Source organism: Drosophila elegans, unplaced genomic scaffold, assembly GCF_018152505.1.
Source record: "Drosophila elegans isolate 14027-0461.03 unplaced genomic scaffold, ASM1815250v1 contig_208, whole genome shotgun sequence".
Classification (NCBI taxonomy): domain Eukaryota; kingdom Metazoa; phylum Arthropoda; class Insecta; order Diptera; family Drosophilidae; genus Drosophila; species Drosophila elegans.
The window spans coordinates 73,543-91,115 of NW_024545578.1; the positions used below are offsets into that span (position 1 = coordinate 73,543).

Here is a 17,573-nt window from a genome sequence, read left to right on the forward strand (position 1 = left end):
TAGGGGAGCTCCCGAACGTAGACTACATTTTAGATAAATTAAGTTGGCTCTGGATTTATTTGCCCAATTGGATATCTGCCACAAAATTTCATTAAAATAGTTCGGACAGAAGAAAAGTTTTTACTCTTCCTTGGCTGGTCAATACAAATATGTAAAATTTTATAGTGGCTTATAATTAAACTGAATACCGAAAAATTGATCGACAATTTGGGCGTCGTATAAATGTACAAGCTGCCAATGTCTTCAATAGCCATCGTACAGCTGTTTTATAGATACCCGTCGTTTGGTCGCAAGCTTGTTAATACATCAAGGGCGTTGACCTTTGGCTTATGGCGCACAGCGGTCGGCACACTTAAGGAGGTGGCCGACGAACCGGCAAATCCTGATGAAATTTACGGGGCGTGGAAAAAGCCAGACTGCAGTTTGTGTTTTGGATTCCAATCTTGCCTACATTGCTGCAACACAAAAGCGTCTTTGGTATTCGTTGCGCTACGGCGCTACTCGACTTATGAGAAAACGTCTACGCAAATCCTATCGAAGCTCTTTCCCCAAACCTTTGCTGAGCTCAACGACGAGGAGAGTCGGAAGCGTCGCTTCAACTGTCACTAATGCAGGAATACCTAGCCCGGACCTGATATTCGGTGAACCACTTTCAACGATTTATACAGGAGCCGTCAAGTCAGAAGCTACTTCCTGAACCTCTTCAGGCTCCTTACGTGCAGCCGCCTTATACCCTGGTCCTTGAGATTAAGGACGTGTTCATACATCCTGATTGGACCTACGAAACCGGCTGGCGCTTTAAGAAGCGACCCGGCGTCGACATATTTCTTAAAGAGTGTGCTAAGTATTTTGAAATCGTTGTTTACACGGCGGAGCAAGGAATTACAGTGTTTCCACTGCTCGACGCGCTTGACCCAAACGGTTTTATTATGTATCGTCTGGTTCGTGACTCAACACACTTTGTTAAAGGCCATCACGTGAAGAATCTTGACAATCTGAACCGAGACTTAAAGCGTGTGGTGGTCGTGGATTGGGACAGAAACTCCACCAAGTTGCATCCTTCAAATTGTTTCTCGATCCCGCGATGGTCGGGGAACGACAATGACACGACTCTTTTTGATTTTGTGTCGTTTCTGAGTGTCCTGGGCACCAGTGAGATAGACGATGTCCGGGAAGTGCTGCAGTACTATAATAAGTTTAGTGACCCCATATCTCAGTTCCGGGAAAACCAGCGTAAGCTTTGTGAGCAAATGCAGGCTGATGAACTGGAAAATAATAGCAATTTTTAAAGAAGCTAATTGAGTTCAACTAATTTTGCAGTTGATTGTCGCTCAATTTTCTCCCCAACTTTTTCAATCCACTTGTTATTGTTATGGTTAGGATTCTCATATGTACATCGTTTTTCTAGTTCACCGCTCCACATTTTGGTCGCGTTATCAATGTAAGCCATGTTTACACCCTTTATACGTTAATCCATCTTTTAATTTTAAGATTTATTTAAACATTTTTCATAAAAAGTTCTTAAAGTTTTCGAAATTATTAGTTTGATGTTTTATTACATTTTATTTTTTAATAATATGAACAGAGCCAGTTAATAAGTTAAAATTTTGACAATATCTAAAAAACGCTTTAAGATAAATATAGTCGTGTTTTAAATTTTTATACAATATACAAAGAAAATAAAAATTTCTATTGCACTGCAGTTAAGATTTATTTGGCTATAACAAACCTTAGTTTTTTATCGGGCCCAAAGTCGTTTAGCTATTTTCAGCACATTGAATTCGAGATCTGGTAACATTGCCAGCAACAATCGATAGTTCGGCGCTTCCTTCTGCCAATCGGCCTCAGAGAGAAAACTTTAAATGAAAATATAAAAATAAAGCACGCGGTTGAATCTTATAAATCGAATAATGGCAAGCAGGTCGCACTTGTCCAGTTTCGAGCTATTCGCTAGCTCCTTTCCAGTGATTTGATGAACTGTGATCTCTCCCATGACGCTCGACCCCGTGCCAGTAGCTATTTTGTTGTCTATTTACGGTAGAGTCCATCAGTGGACTGGAGCACACCAACAAATGCAAGGCCCTGAGGTGAGAAGTTCCAGCTGTTTATCGGTACTTTGTCTCCTTTCATCCAGTGGTTTCTGGTGATCTACGAAGGAGCCAGCTTCACCTTCCGTGAAGATTATATAAAAGAGCGGCTGGCTTTTCGGGGCTATCTATATTGTCAGGTCACCGAGAACCTAATGAAGTTCATGGTAAAGAAACTGTTGATGAACTTTTTAAGAGAAACCAGAAAAAAATCTGTCATTGGCTTCGGACAGCGAAAAAAAGCAAGACCTGGCTTTTGATGGCAATCGATGCTCCTTCACGGCCGAGATCAGCGTGAAACGAAATACTTCTTATAAAAATAATGATATGGTCCTACCAGGGCCTTTAGATTACCCAATTTTATGGCTTGCATATTTGCCTAAAACCTAAAACTTTCTACAAAGTGGAGGACTACGTTTTGCTTACCCAGCCCTTTTTTTTCAATTTAAGCATATTTTCCTTCTCCCATGTTGACTTAAAGAAAAAAAATATTTTTTTTATCTTTTAAAAAGAATTAAATTAATTATTTACATTTTTAATGTTGTGTTTTTTTTTGTTAAGTAACACACAGGACATCTCGAAAGATTTTACAAAAAAATTATAAAAATAAGTTAAAAGGTCCCTGCAGCTGAAATTAAAAGACAAATAAAAAATGTGTATTTTGTTTTAAACACTCGCGTACATTTAGAAACATAAACTGACGTTAATGAACTGGCTACTGATAGAGGTTTGTCCCATATAAACCGGTAATGAACTTCGAACATGTTCGCTGCAGTGCTTGTAGATTGACGTATTTTAGTCCTGGTATACGCCCCCTTTGTATACCCTTGCAGGTATAAGTACCCTCATATATGTACGCAAGTAAATCATTTAATGTTTTCAAGAATATTTAATTTTTAAAATAGCTGCAAGGGTATATGAACTTCGGCTTGCCGAAGTTTCCTTCCTTTTATGTACCCTCATATATGTACGCAAGTAAATCATTTAATGTTTTCAAGAATATTTAATTTTTAAAATAGCTGCAAGGGTATATGAACTTCGGCTTGCTGAAGTTTCCTTCCTTTTATGTACCCTCATATATGTACGCAAGTAAATCATTTAATGTTTTCAAGAATATTTAATTTTTAAAATAGCTGCAAGGGTATATGAACTTCGGCTTGCTGAAGTTTCCTTCCGTTTATGTTCCAGACTGGATTTGTTTGGCCTATCCTCATCGTGACCAAGTGATTGTGTCTCTGTCTGCAAGAGATTTGAGTTATACATGCGAAAGCCCAGATCCGTCCATTTTCTCAGTCCGTTTCTTAAACTGATCATAATATTCCTGGACTGACAGGTTGTGCCAATTATAAGCAATAGTGTTGTTAAAAGTATACTAAAATTATACAAATAAATAGTAATTGTGTTAATGCCGGCTAGAGCCTGTTTATGTTTGTTGAACGATATCGGTAATCAGAGTATGGAAGATACGTTCCGTGACTGTCGTCACAAATGCTTTGCTAATATGCTATGAACAGGAATATGCAGGAATATGCAAACAGGAGTCGCATGACCACGCAAGCTCAGCAACATGTTGGTTTCCTTAGACGGTGTGCGTGAACACGTGCCAAAATAAACGGTTAAGTCGTTAAAGGAACACATACTCGAGGTAGAATTGTTTCCACAATCAACAACTACGCACTTTACACCACTAGGTGAGTCATGCGCAGTGTCGTTAGCGGACAGCGGAACGTACTGATTTGAAAACCTTAGCCAATCGTACCGATATGTAAGCAGCGGTAATGGCTAGGCATTAATATTAATAGTGTATGAATTTTGGGATTTTTTTGTCCTTTTGTTTTAAAACATTTAATTTGCTCATTTCCGAAAGGACACAACCTTTCCATCGCGCGTAGCCTCAACAAGTAAGGTCTTTTGGTTCTCATGTCAGACATGCACCAAGTGCCCGATTTGCAATTCTGTTGGTCGAGATATAGGTATACTGCGAATAAGCGTGGAAACGTCAGAATCAGGCTATTCAGAGCGCAGGCGTCAGGTTTGTTTGGCACGCTGTTTGGTGCTCTTTCACTTGGACTCTGCATCCTTTAAAGAAATGCACAGCATCCTTATGAGCCGTGGGCAAGAGCAATTTTCTCGTTCACGAGCACAAGCTACTCGAATCGCGAGCGCAGACACTTCAGTTTGGTTTTGACGTAACGGACGGAACGTTTAAATATCGCGTCTCTCAGTTGTACGAATTTAGTGCCATTGCACACCATAGGGCACTTGGAAAATACTACAAAACGCATGAAAGTGTGTGTATACAAGAATAAATGGTTTCGATTGTGTATAAGCGACAAAATATTGCAAATATTCCATAATAACAATGAAATTAAAGCAATGAAATTAAATTATTGCCCAAAAGGTTTTCAATGTGTAGCAAATTCTCATAATGACTATATTTAAATAAATATGACTATATTTTAATAGTTGTTGTAACTTAATTCTGTTGCTCCTGAATGTGCAGTTAATAATTAATAACAATGCAGGTCCAACTCAACCCGCACTTATTCGTTTTCTATTTGCTTACTTCTTCATGTATGCATATGTTTGCCTCACCAACCTAAGTAAAATTAGCCGAGAGGAAGGTTTGAATTTAATGCATTGGCTCCGCATCCTTCACAGCCACACCCTAAAATGTGTAGGTTTTCATTCTCTTGGGGAAAACCCACAACCAAATGAAGTAGCATGCCGATACCAGTACAGATGAATAAATTAAAATATTTATTTTATGAAATGGCTAAAATGTGTTTAAAATACATGCCCACCTTCACAGTTTAAATAAAGAAAATAAATAAATAGCTGAGTCATAAGCCTCAAGATATTTTTTATTCGAAAAAAGTCATCCTTTTCCCCTGAGCTTGATGCCCATATCCCATTATCGGGGAACTGAGATTTTAATAAATTATGAACTTTAACCTAACTGCAGTTTTCAAAGGAAGTGGGCTTATCAATCACAGCAGGTTTTGGTAGGTTTGTCCGAAGTCTATAAAGAATGACCACTGAGACCTATTCTGACTTGACCTTTGAGCGAGGGAAGGTGTCAAAAAGGGCGTTGAGACCAAAGCTATTAAAATTAACAGATGTTACGATACCGCACCGCAGTCGAAAAAAGAACAAAGTGAAGGTAAATATGCTCAAACTTTTGTAAAATCAATACAACTCCTATCTTAAATTGTTTTCAGACGAAAGTCCGTTCAGTTACTTCAGTGCGCGAGAGAATTTACGATGATCCGGCTTACACCGAGGATATAAGCCACTTGGCGAATCCCATGCGCCGCAATAGCATTTCCGGGAAGCCTTTATCAGAGCACAAGGTGCGGTCTGACACTGGCAACCAGCCTTCATCCAGCAGCCGGCCGCCAAAGAACCAATTTATCAAGGAGTTCCATCAATATATGACCGAAAAGCAGAGCAAATCCAAGGCCAGTGCAGCCTTAAATTACGAAAGTGATTCGAGCAGCACAGACAATGAGCCGCTGGTGCCAATCAAAGGCAGCATGACTCGCCGAGTGCGCAGTCTGGAGCGCAGTCTGGCCGCCACTGCCTCAGAAAGAGTCGAAAAAAAGGGAACACAGAAGCGCAACTCAAAGCAAAAACGGAACCTCAGCCTTGACAATAGTCGCCAGTTACCTCCAGGTCATCCGCAACGGGAAACGGAAATTGCGGGGAAGCATGGTCACGATTTTGATATTCGACTTCGCAAGGAACGTAGTCGAAATCACTACGGTGACGTCGCCACAAAAGTTACTCCAACGGAAGTCAGCGAACTAGATGAAGGGTACTCTGCACGCAGTTCGGCTCAAGACTCTGCCGTCACAGTACCTACAGACTCAGCCGCCGAAGCGGCAAAGGTTGCAATTGGCAAACGCTTCCTGCGCGGCGAAATTGGAATAAAAAGCTTTAATTACTATCTGCTCCAGGAAGGCTTAAAGAGTTCAAAAAAGTTAGGGGACAAACCCCGAACCCCTGCTGGTCCCAAGGCAGAAAAACGACATTCACGCAGCGAGGAGAACATCTACGAAGAGATTTTCTTCAAGGAAACTCCCAGCATATTGACCTCGTCGGTCACTGGTGTTGCATCCGGCATAGCATTGTCCGTTGCCTCGGCCATGTCTGACAAAGATTTTCACAACCAGCACCCACAAAAAAGTGGGGCTCATCCAAATGAAATGAGCGCAACCAGCGACGAAAACGCATTTGGAGACTGCGAAATCTGCATGGAGCAGTGCAGCAAAGACAACTGTGAGTACTGCTTGGCTCCCGTGGAACAAGTTGGAGGTGGAAAGTTAAAAGCGGTCCAGCATCAGCAGGAACAGAACGTCAGCCAGAGACACCAACAAGAGGGCACTATAGAAACCCTTACATCTTCTACTGTTGATGCTGGGGTCAACGTGCCGGCCGCACATATTTTGGAGTTTCAGTCATACAACCCCAATAATCCAGGCGTGTACAAAATCGAGACGACCCCCGTGGCCATAACAGGCGACTATAATCCAATACTTCAGTTCCAGCAGTCGTCAGCGACTACGTCCACATCAGCTACCACCACGCCCAGCGAGCGGCAGCAGCTGCAGCAACAAATTTATGGTGGATACTATCTTCCGCACCCCCACCAAAGGCCGTGCCAGCAGCCGATTGCTAGCAATCCGCTGCCAAGTCACTATGCTGTGGGTGCCAGTATGCTCTTCGCCCAGGTTGCCGGTGTCTCTACTGGTTGTGCGACTCCACCGCGCCGACCACAACATCAGCACTTCATCGTGGGATGCCAGAATGGAGGAGGGTCGGTAGCAGGCGCGGCTTCTTTGCAGCGGCTTAACACGAGGTCTTCTTCCTCTAGCGACTCGCTGCCCTACCACAAATACAATACCATGGCGCGGCTCGAGGCAAACGTGTTCGCGGCACCGGCTCCTGGAGACCTTTACTATGCAGTCAGTGGAACGCAGCCGCTGCATCCGCTGATGTATGCTGCCAACAGACCGATTGGAGGGTCCCAGATATTGGTTGACCCCTACGACCCTCAGATATACAAGAGCGACTCAAAGGCCTCTATTCTCAGCGAGTTCTCCCTTCGCAGCAGCGATAACTCCCAGCGTTACGCTCGGCATCCTCATCGGCGACATGGCGGACGGGTCAGTGATTCGAGTCTCTTTTCGGTGTACTCAAACTCTGGCCAAAGGCGGTACTTTGGTAGCACAGAAAGCAGGTTCGGATACGATTGTAGGCGCTGTAGCCTGGATGGGGTTATCGGAATAGGTTCCGCGGCTGGAGTGCCCATAGCAGCTTCCGATAAGTGCAGCTATTCCGACAACTGTCGGTACGAATGTCGAAATTGCGATTGTTCGTCCAATTACTTCAGTTCGGACTTTGATGATGTGTACGGGTCCATTGTGCGTGGTGGAAGCAGTGGCATACCGCGCAAGACTGCGGCAGGAATACTACCATCTAGTGCTAAGGACGATACCGTAGAGCACCAAGAAACCGGGCCACTATCACTGGATCAGCAGCAATACGCAGCTCCTCTGGATCTAAAACAGAACAAATACGCCCAGGATTTTTTTAAACATGTAAACGACGTGAAACGAAGCATTTATCAGTCTGAAATGCAAAGAAACAATAGCTTGGAACCTACGAGACGGGGTCCAAGAGCCAGTAGCAACACGAGCAGCAATTCCAAAGCAAGTCCCAAACGGGCCATTTCCCAGGAACTCAGACAAGATCCCGTAGTCACTACGCTTCCGCTGAGCAGGGGGCGACCGACTGCAGGAGTGAAGCCCACGCCTGCACCAAGAACGAGTATACAGGGGCAGACCCCATTACCAGATAGTTCCGTGCCAAGTAAGTGATACCTTCAAGACATAACTATTTGTACACATAAAATATCAAATTTTTTAGAAGACCCAATGCTGTGTAAGCGTAAAAATCAACCGACTAGTCGGAGGGAGTATCCTTCTCTGGACCGACTCGTAGCGTCTTCTACGGGAACTATTCCCAAAAGGAACAACCACCGGACCATAGCGGACAACGGCTTACAAAGCCTAAAGCTAGCTCCGAAGGCTAAATCTTTGCAGACTCCTGATGCAGAGAAAAAAAATGTAACCATTGATGCGCAGTTGCCCTTACCCCTGCCGAAACGGCACCATCGCATAAGCGGACCGAAGGCACATCAAAATCTACCTGGTGCCAGTACACGCCGAAAAGACATTCCGGCGCCTCCCCCGCCTTCTCCTGCTACATATTCCGATCTTCAGGAGCTTAAGGCCAATATGGAGGGTCTTCAAGACGATACCAAGTCGCGAAGCTTGGAAAGCGAAACAAACGATCTGGCGGCAGCCGATACGTCAAAGCAGTCAAAGAAAAAAGTCTCAAGCGTTCCGTCTGATAGAAACCTGGAACCCACAACAAGTGTACCAGATGCAAGTGCGGCGGAGACTGATGATAACGATGTATTTTACGACGCACACAGCGAGGACTCTGGCGGTGGCTTCTTGCCCTCAGAAGCGAATGACTTTTCAAAAAAGGTGAGCGAGAGGATTTTATTTGGAATTTATTTCCTCAAACATTGCAAATTGAATTTTTTTAGGTTTTTACCACACTTATTATAGAAACTATTAAATCCATTGATTGGACAAAGACTTTGTTTTTTTGTAAATCCGTGAAGAAGATAATTTAAAAATTCAGTTTTCAGTTATAAGTGTTTTGAAAAATAGGATTATAGTGTCACAATTTTAAACCTTAAATTGCTATACAACTTGAAAACCGAAAGTGATATAATAAAAACTGCCATTTATAAAGTATTTTTTGTGGACAAAAAAATCAAAAATTAATGATTTTTTTAATTATAATTAATTACTAGTTATAATAATTGTTTTAAACATTTTTTTTCTGCAACAAAAATGCGCTTAAGTTTGGATACCTATTTTTGTGCAGCATTTTTGAAATAGACTGATTTGTTAGCTATTAACAAAATAAAAAACAAGAAAGAAAGCAAACTTCGGCAAGCCGAAGTTCATATACCCTTGCAGCTATTGCAAGAATTAAACATTTTGAAAACATTACAATTTTGATTTACTTGCGTATATGTTTAAAAACATTGATGATTTGCAGCTCAATTATTTGATAGTTATTATATATATTTTTATTATTTCTTTGGTAGCTATATGACATAGACGTCCGATTTTGCTAAAATTTAAACCATAATTCTGAAATATTTAACCATTGCTATATGTCGAAGAACTAAACAAAAAATTGAAAAACAGAAAAGTTATAGTTTTTTTTCATTTATTTTTCCGATTTTTCCTATGGGAGCTATATGCTATAGTCGTCCGATTTTGAAGAAATTTAAACCGTAATTCTGAAATATTCAACCATTACTAAATGTCGAATAACTAAACAAAAAAATTTAAAAACAGCAAGGTTATAATTTTTTTCATTTATTTTTCTGATTGTTCCTATGGAGCTATATGCTATAGTCGTCCGATCCGGCTCGTTCCGACTTATATACTACCTGCAATAGAAAGACAACTTTTGGGAAAGTTTCATGCAGATAGCTTTAAAACTGAGAGACTAGTTTGCGTAGGAACGGACGGACAGACGGACATGGCTAGATCGACTCTCCAAGTTATGCTGATCAAGAATATATATACTTTATAGGGTCGGAGATGTCTCCTTCACTGCGTTGCAAACTTCTGACTGAAATTATAATACCCTCTGCAAGGGTATAAACATGTGCGTCTTTTTTTTGTTTATTAAAAAGAAAATACAAATTAAAATGGGAAATTGGGGTTTGTCGTGATTCGCTTTATAACATAAACAATCTTTTTCAAGAATGCTGCATAAATAAATTAACCGATTTGGGCGAAATTTTTTATCAAAAAAATATCGCTAAAAAAGTATTATTCCTTTTTGAGTTATTTTTTGTATTTTTTAATCAAATTAATAAATATTATTTACGGTCTTTGCTTTGAAATACATACCATACGTGCATATATGATATAAAAAATTAAAAAATTGCTTTATACAACAAAATAGTATAAAAGAATGATACACTAAATACTAGGTTTTGGGTACAGATTCCATTTATAAATACTTAAAACTCCTCCCTAATTGCCGGACATATGTACATACGTAGCAAAAAACGACTGGACGCGTAGTGTATTTATAATTAAAGATGAAAATACATCAAGTGAACATGAAGATAAATAAGATTTTAATTAAACGATATCTTTCCAGAGTCCGTCTCACATGACGACATCCAAACAGGCCCTGGAGGACATCATTGCTAATGAGAATCGCAAGGCCGTCAATGACAGCGATGTGGCGCATTCTGCCAAAGATGACGATTGCCCACCTTTAGTGGACCCTGCGCTAGAGAGACATGAGCAGGCGTCCATGGACACGGCAGCGAGCGCAATCGGCGAAAAGCCAAGCAAAACAAAACACAAGAAGACTCCAACAATCACCTCCGGCCAACATGTTGGTCGAACATGTTTGGAGGAGCAACGCACCGTCGCACCACCAACAAATGTTGCTCCCGGAATCTCAACAACCAACAACGCTGGCAACACTAGCGCCAGCAACAGCGCAGTCGAGTTGGAGTTTAGTTGCAAGACGGGCAACACGGACTGCGCAACGACAGCGGTAGAGCACAGGTACGCGACTTGATCCCTGTGCCGCAGCCTATAATTATTAGCTTAAAGTGCCAGCAACTTAAACTTTATCGTGGCTAAGGTGAAAATTCATGTGAAAACATGAAGCACGGTAAGCACTTGTTGTTCGTGGGTGCTATTAAGATTACCGGAACTCTCGTCAAGTGCATGTCATGGGCCTCATGCTACCAGACAAAAAGTGCCTTCGGCGATAAAGTGAAATAATTAGTGAACCCAAACAATTTACAACATTTAACCTGTGTTTCGATTTCAAAGTGCTTTATTTAGGCTACTGAAGCTATTTGCAAACCGCGAGAGGGCAATCGTATGCGCAGCAGCTCCTGAGAGTGCTGGTTTGCGCCATATTTGGTATTACCTTGTGTTAGCCTCCCCCTAGAAACTTTATTTTTAAAGCTGCTGAAGACAGAGGTAAACTGGTATTAGCATTTCGCGAACGCGACCCTTCGATTGACCAGTGAGCAGATCAAGTTCGTAGGAACGTGCAATAAAGGCGTTATTAGAAACCTCTATCCCGACATTTGTGAAATTTTTTCGGTGTGTCAACTAGACCACCAAGTGCCGCAAGCATTTACAAAGGCTGAGAGTATCAATTTAAAAAAAAGGGCCGCGCGAAATGCTCATTAAATATATCCCTCCGTATGGATATACTCTGTTTACTCTCAAGAGGTTATGTGATTAATCGACGAGCGTGACTTAAAGCAGTAAAGCTGTAGACTGTAACCAGCTGGTAAAATTGAAGTAATTTGATTACCAAAGGACAGTGAGTGGACGAAAACCTATGCTTTTATGTTTGACGACATCACCCTACGTGTCAGCACCTGCTTGTAAATGTTAGAAGGATAGAGACATTTTTTATTATCAATCTAAGAACATCGTTTTAGTAAAAATAAAGATTGCCAAGGCCAGTTTTATGTATTCATTTATATTAAAAGTGTATCCAGCCTGATAAATTAATAAACGACCTGCCAACCTGCATTACATTTGTTAGATTGGTTGAATTTGCCCCCCTGTGGTTAGAGTGCTACTAAATTTGCTAAAATTTGGCAATCAATATTTTTTTTGCAAAATGATTCGCCTCCTGGCCCTCGGCAGCGTTCACGGAAAATTCTCAATACGAGACCAGCGTACATACATAAATCAATTTTGTCCTTTGTTGTGTGGGTACTGTGTTGGTATTCAATCATTTACCAATAAATTTATGTGAGAACACCAATATGTGAGTGCGATACACACAACCGCACTTTTCTAAATTTTTTGAAGTTTCGAAATAAGATAATAATAATTTTATCTCATCCTGGTTTTTTTTTTAACTTTTAGGTACTTGTTTTATTCCGAGTCATCCTAGGTGTAAATTTAAAGCGCAACTAATGAAAACAAGTTCAACTTAGAAATCATTGCAAGAGCCCAGGCAGGTGAGAAAAGCAAACCATGGCCAACGACAAATCAGAAACCGCCGGCCCGCGCTGTTACACTTTGGGCAAGTATATTCTGAAATCGGGGACGACCTTCATAACCTTCGTGCTGAAAATAAAACAGTTTGTTGTCATTTTGCAATTTAACTACGGCAAATTGCATGCAGCCTACCATTCGATAATTATAAGGCTAATCATCATGAACACGGTGCTTACAAATATGGTATTCAAAATGCGAAACTCGTTTCCTATGGTTGCAACTTCATTTGGTCATTGGCTTTTAGTCAATGCCGCTGCAGTTTTACCAACAGTACCACGTCTTGCGGCACCAAACAAGCAGCTTCTTGGCTAGTAAAATGGCTAGTTGGTCTGAACGCAGTCGAAAGTGCAAGTTGTCTAACAGGTATGCAAGATAATGCAATCGATTTACTAGTACCCGTAATCGTCCTCGCCTTCGTCCTGCTCTGCTCTGCTGAAGACAAGTTCGGCATAACTTGGTTGGAAACCGGTTTTATGATGCATACCTCAGAAGCGAGCGTACTGTTTTGTGTTTTATTTACTATCCGAACCGGCAATCACTGCCATTTGATAGACAGCGAGTTTTGCTAAAGAAATGTGCAAACATTTTTTAATGGAAACTTTCGTCCTCTTTAATGCTGTTTGTAACAAAAAAAAAGGGATAACTTGTTTTAAATAGCTGGGTGAGTCTCCTGTAGACTTCCCTACAGATCGTTTTTAAATTTCGGTGACAATTTTGTTTACTTTTGATAAGCATTAACAGCCAAGTTGATATATTTATGTCCATTTGTTTCTAAATCGCTTGTGAGCTTAGTTTTTGTTTTTGTTTTAAAAATACAAATCAGTTGAACCCCCAAAAATGTCTGCTGCGAGAAATTACATTTGGGACACAGGCTAAACAATTACCATATGTTGTTATTAAAAGACTGATCAGTTTAAATCACGATATAATGAAAGCATGGTCATTAAACTAATTGGAAATTAAACACACGCTCTTAGATATGCCTCTATGAATCTTGAATAGCGTAATTACGAGTGCAAGTACGGAGAAAAGAGCGATCAAAAGCTAGCAGAAATTAAAACTCTTCCCAAACAAATGTGTGTGCGAAGATGTAATTAGTATTATATTGCAAGCATTTTGTAAGAGTGAGTGTCCTGCTGGACGTCGTGTTATGTGAAACTAGACGAATGTGGTTTAATACAAAGTGATAAAATGCTTTTTAAAATACTAGCAACACGTTTATATGAACTTTCAGCGGATGTTATACATTTTCAAAAGGCTTCTTTTTATGGCAGTATATAAGTCAAAATGGACCTGTTTTGACTGGTGCCATGAAACAAATGAACAAAAATTAAAGCTTTGTTCTGCTTTTCCTTAAATTTAGGAAAATATAGTATGTTGAGAAATGCAAATTAAGACAAACTGATAGATGTTAATTAAAACAAGAAAGGAAGCAAACTTCGGCAAGCCGAAGTTCATATACTCTTGCAGCTATTGATAAAATTAACTATTCTTGTTTATATGTTTAAAAGCATTGAAGCTATGATGATTTGCAGCTCAATTATTTGATAGTTCCTATGGCAGCTACATGATATCGTTATCCGATTTTAATAAAATTAATTAGTCAAAAAGAATTTCTAAAAAAAAATTTCTAAATAGAAAGACAACTTTTGGGACAGTTTCATGCAGATAGCTTTAAAACTAAGAGACTAGTTTGCGTAGAAACGGACGGACGGACAGACGGACATGGTTAGATCGACTCTCCTAGTGATGCTGATCAAGAATGTATATACTTTATAGGGTTGGAAACGTCTGCTTTACTGCGTTGCGAACTTCTGACTGAAATTATAATACCTTCTGCAAGGGTATAAAAATGTACGTGGGCTGAATGTTGGCAGTGCCCACGAACAAAAAGTCTTCAGAACATTACCTTATAAGGGACGTTCATGTGGATTTATCCAGTTCTCGAAATTAAGACAAGGCCTCTATAATCTAGGGTTCCATGTAGACTTGTGTGTTGCTTATACATTATACATTAAATGAAAATAATTATAATTATATTTGGACCTTGGATGGCACCAAAGATTTAATTGCAAGACTGACCAGAAGAACTCAATGATCTAGCGACTCTTTTAATCCGGCTTAGTGCAAATTTGTACAAATACCAACGCTACCAAATTTGGACTAGGCGTTATAACGCCTACACACAACAAAATTTGAAAAACCGAGGCAACAAATCGAAGTTGATGTTTGTTGTTAGCTTTTGACCGTTTTGGAAAGACAAGTTCTTAAGTGATTATATTTATATGTCGAAATTGGAACGTTAGAGCTTAACATATTTCTTTAGATTTGCGTTCTGAGCCTCTTATGTTTTCTCATCTTTACTTAAGTGTATTTCGGCCTATGAGGCATCTAAGCCACTTAAAAGTTATACAACAACATCAAAGATACATGCGGATCAGAGGAAGTGAAATGCCGGCCAAAGCTTCAGGGGCACACTTATTAGCTAGAGTCGCAAGATAAGGACTCTTTCGGAAACGCCCGCCTAAAGCTGTCTCGAACCGGCAGGCAGATATATATATATATACAGCAGAAAAGTAATGCAGCCTAACGGTTGATGTGCTAATCATTAAACTGTCATTGACACTTTTTAATATATGTGTATAACATACTTGTTACCCTAATTTGAAGTCACGATGTTTAGTTTATCTTATGAATGACACCCACCATGAACCTCGCATGACAGTTAAATGTGCTATTAGGCGTGTTTTTGTGCGTTTGTCTTGTTTTTCGCGTCTGGTTTTCAAACTGGTTTAAATTTAAATTTGCTCCCACCAACTATTTAGATCAGGGTCAATCGTTTACAATTTTTGGACGCTTTTCAATAGATCTAGACAACCAAAATATGGGCTTTGGTGCCTGCGGCGCCCTCCCAGCCATCAGTAAAAGTGGCCGTGGCAGCAATGAGACAAACCACTTCCTGCTGGTGAAACGGGTCATAAATGCAGTGCCAGCGCTTGCTGCTGCACAGGCGAGTGCTGAACCGTGTTTCCAGACATTGAACCACTGTTCGAGCACCGGCATTGGGCTGGGCTCGATTGTCCTAGCCATTGGGCCCGGCAGGTTGCTTGTACTGTGCAGTTTTCAGTGCTCGATCCGATAAGTGCTTCCTAGTCAATACACTCTCATCACCTATTTACTCATCGCTGCGGAATATTTCGGATTAACAACATTTTTAAACCTCTATACAAACATCTATTACAGTGGTCAGACACCTGATGTACCTGCAAGTGCGACAGCCACGCATTTAATAACACTGATACGCCAGGACTACGCCTGTCTCGACTCCAGCGAAGCACAGTCGGACGATAGCCACCTGACACGCGATTCCATTACCCGTGAGTCCCAGAACGATGAGCTCTCCTCCTCGACTCACGAGAAACTAGACGTCAGCACTCTTCCGCTGCCCGCTCTCCCCAAGCGTCGTCGCACTCGCTCCCGTACCAGTCCATCGAAGCATGTGCACCAGCGACAGCAGCAGCAGCTTCATGAAGCCATCGAAAATGCCAATGCTGTCGATGAAAGGTCTGCAGCAGCAATCCCACAGCCAGTCAAGCCACAACTGCGACCAGTTACTCCAGATCAAGAAAAGCCAGAGCTAAGCCCGCCGAAAAGCAACGCAGCTGCCAACCAGCAGAAACAGTCACATTTGCAGCAGCAGCAGAAACACCTCTCTGCCTTCCAGCAGTACGTTGCAAGGCGACGAGAGAGTCTAGAGGCATCCAACCGTTGTTTCAACGAGAAGCTGGAGGCACGCAAAATGCACTACCACATGGGCAGCAGTGCCGTCAATGAAAACCCTGCCGGCTCTAACGGGATGCCCACGTACCTTTTCGGGGAACACTACCATGGGGTCACCGGCTCTGGGCGGAAGTCCTTATCGCCCTCCACCACCAAAGAAGAGATATTCCTAAACAAGTCCGGCTGGGTGCAGGTCAACACGAAGCGTGGGAGTCACAAGGATGACAGCAGTAGTTATCGCCGGCTCAGCTATGGCCAACAGAATGGAAGAACTCTTTTCCCGGAAAGTGGACGAGGGCGCAGTGCGGCGCGGTCGATTCCTCCAGACCATGGGCGTCGCTTAGACCTGGCACGGCAGTCTTTTATTCAGCAGCATCAGCAACAGCAGGCCAACAAAGGCATAACCGAGTCAAAGTTTGTCGGCTCCAAAGTGGAAGAGCTGATTCAAAAAAACGAAGCTCGACTAAGCGGCTTTTCATCACGGGACCCTGCGCTCCGTCCGGGCTATCGGATTATAGATCCCCAACTAGCGAACATCCTCAACGAGCGGCCAGGTTTCTTACCAGTAAAAAGCGCCAAAGATCTGGACTCCCCAATAACTCCGATTCTCTCGCCACCACCCGCTTTCCAGGACAACAGCCGGGGTGGGCGCCATCCGGACCGCCGCAAGCCAGTTCGCCAGCAGGACCCGCTGCCGCTTCCTGTGCCGCTCCAGTCGCAGACCCAGTTGGGCACTCAGCATCCAAATCCTGGTTCCAGCAAGGGCATGGTATTCTCTCGCAGTTTCGAGTACGACACTCGCCGTCCAACGCCCACCAACAGCTATGTAGACACGTTTTCCCGCAGTTTTGATGGAAATTTATCAGAACGTCCACTCAACCTGGCTGTGATATCAGGCCAACGGGAACGGTCGCCAAACTTCAGCACACTGACCGGCAACTCACCCAATTATCTAACGAAGCGGGAGAGCGGCGGCGGCAGCAGTGGCTCTCTTCAAAGCCGCGACAATTCACCCAAATATCTGCATCCACAAGCGACAACGGCCTACTTGAATACCGCTGTCAAGGAGGCGCCTCCTGTTTACAACGTAGCCACCGGCAGTCAGGCCAAGTACTCCCCGCGTTCCCGTCACGAAAGGACTGCTGAGCGTTCTAAGAGTCACGCTCTAGGACGTTCCCGCAAGTCCCAGTTCAACCGCGTGGGCAGCGCGGGACCTCTGGCAGCACATCCCAACACACCCAATATAGGAGTCTCGCGTTTTCGCAGCTTTGACACGTCCAAGAGCCAGCGCCTCAATTCCTGTGACAGTGGTGCGAGATCAGGTCAGTGAAAAGCCTATTTTAAATACCAATAAGAAACTTCCGCCCTATCAAATTTAGGATAATAATTACTTAAGGAAAAATATCACATATCACCTGCACCATGTCCCTTCAAAAATTGTCTCCAAAAAAAGGTTTCTTGTGGGGTTAATGTATTTGAACTCATCGCCGATTATTAGGCGAATTAACATTAGCGTGAATGTTAAATATATGTGACACATTTTTTTTTT

At 42.0% G+C, this 17,573-nt stretch overlaps 2 protein-coding genes across 4 annotated transcripts in view; both read left to right on the top strand.

Moving 5' to 3' along the window:
* The first annotated feature begins 33 nt into the window (after positions 1-33).
* LOC108145844 (mitochondrial import inner membrane translocase subunit TIM50-B) lies at positions 34-1,702 on the top strand. The gene is given in 2 exon segments (XM_017271459.2): positions 34-601; positions 604-1,702. Coding segments are annotated over 2 exon segments (1,065 nt in total). The 5' UTR covers positions 34-222; the 3' UTR covers positions 1,290-1,702.
* Positions 1,703-4,260: 2,558 nt separating this feature from the next.
* The window catches only part of LOC108146025, a 34,621-nt gene continuing 21,308 nt past the window's right edge, over positions 4,261-17,573 (top strand). Inside the window, exons 1-6 of one of the 3 annotated variants that reach the window (XM_017271806.2) lie at positions 4,261-4,376; positions 5,053-5,250; positions 5,309-7,961; positions 8,019-8,644; positions 10,356-10,774; positions 15,488-17,346. In XM_017271806.2, coding sequence (XP_017127295.1) covers positions 5,119-5,250; positions 5,309-7,961; positions 8,019-8,644; positions 10,356-10,774; positions 15,488-17,346 — 5,689 coding nt within the window. In that variant the 5' untranslated portion in view covers positions 4,261-4,376; positions 5,053-5,118. The remainder of the gene's footprint in view (positions 4,377-5,052; positions 5,251-5,308; positions 7,962-8,018; positions 8,645-10,355; positions 10,775-15,487; positions 17,347-17,573) is intronic. The other 2 variants (XM_041707869.1, XM_017271805.2) reach the window with 2 other exon arrangements.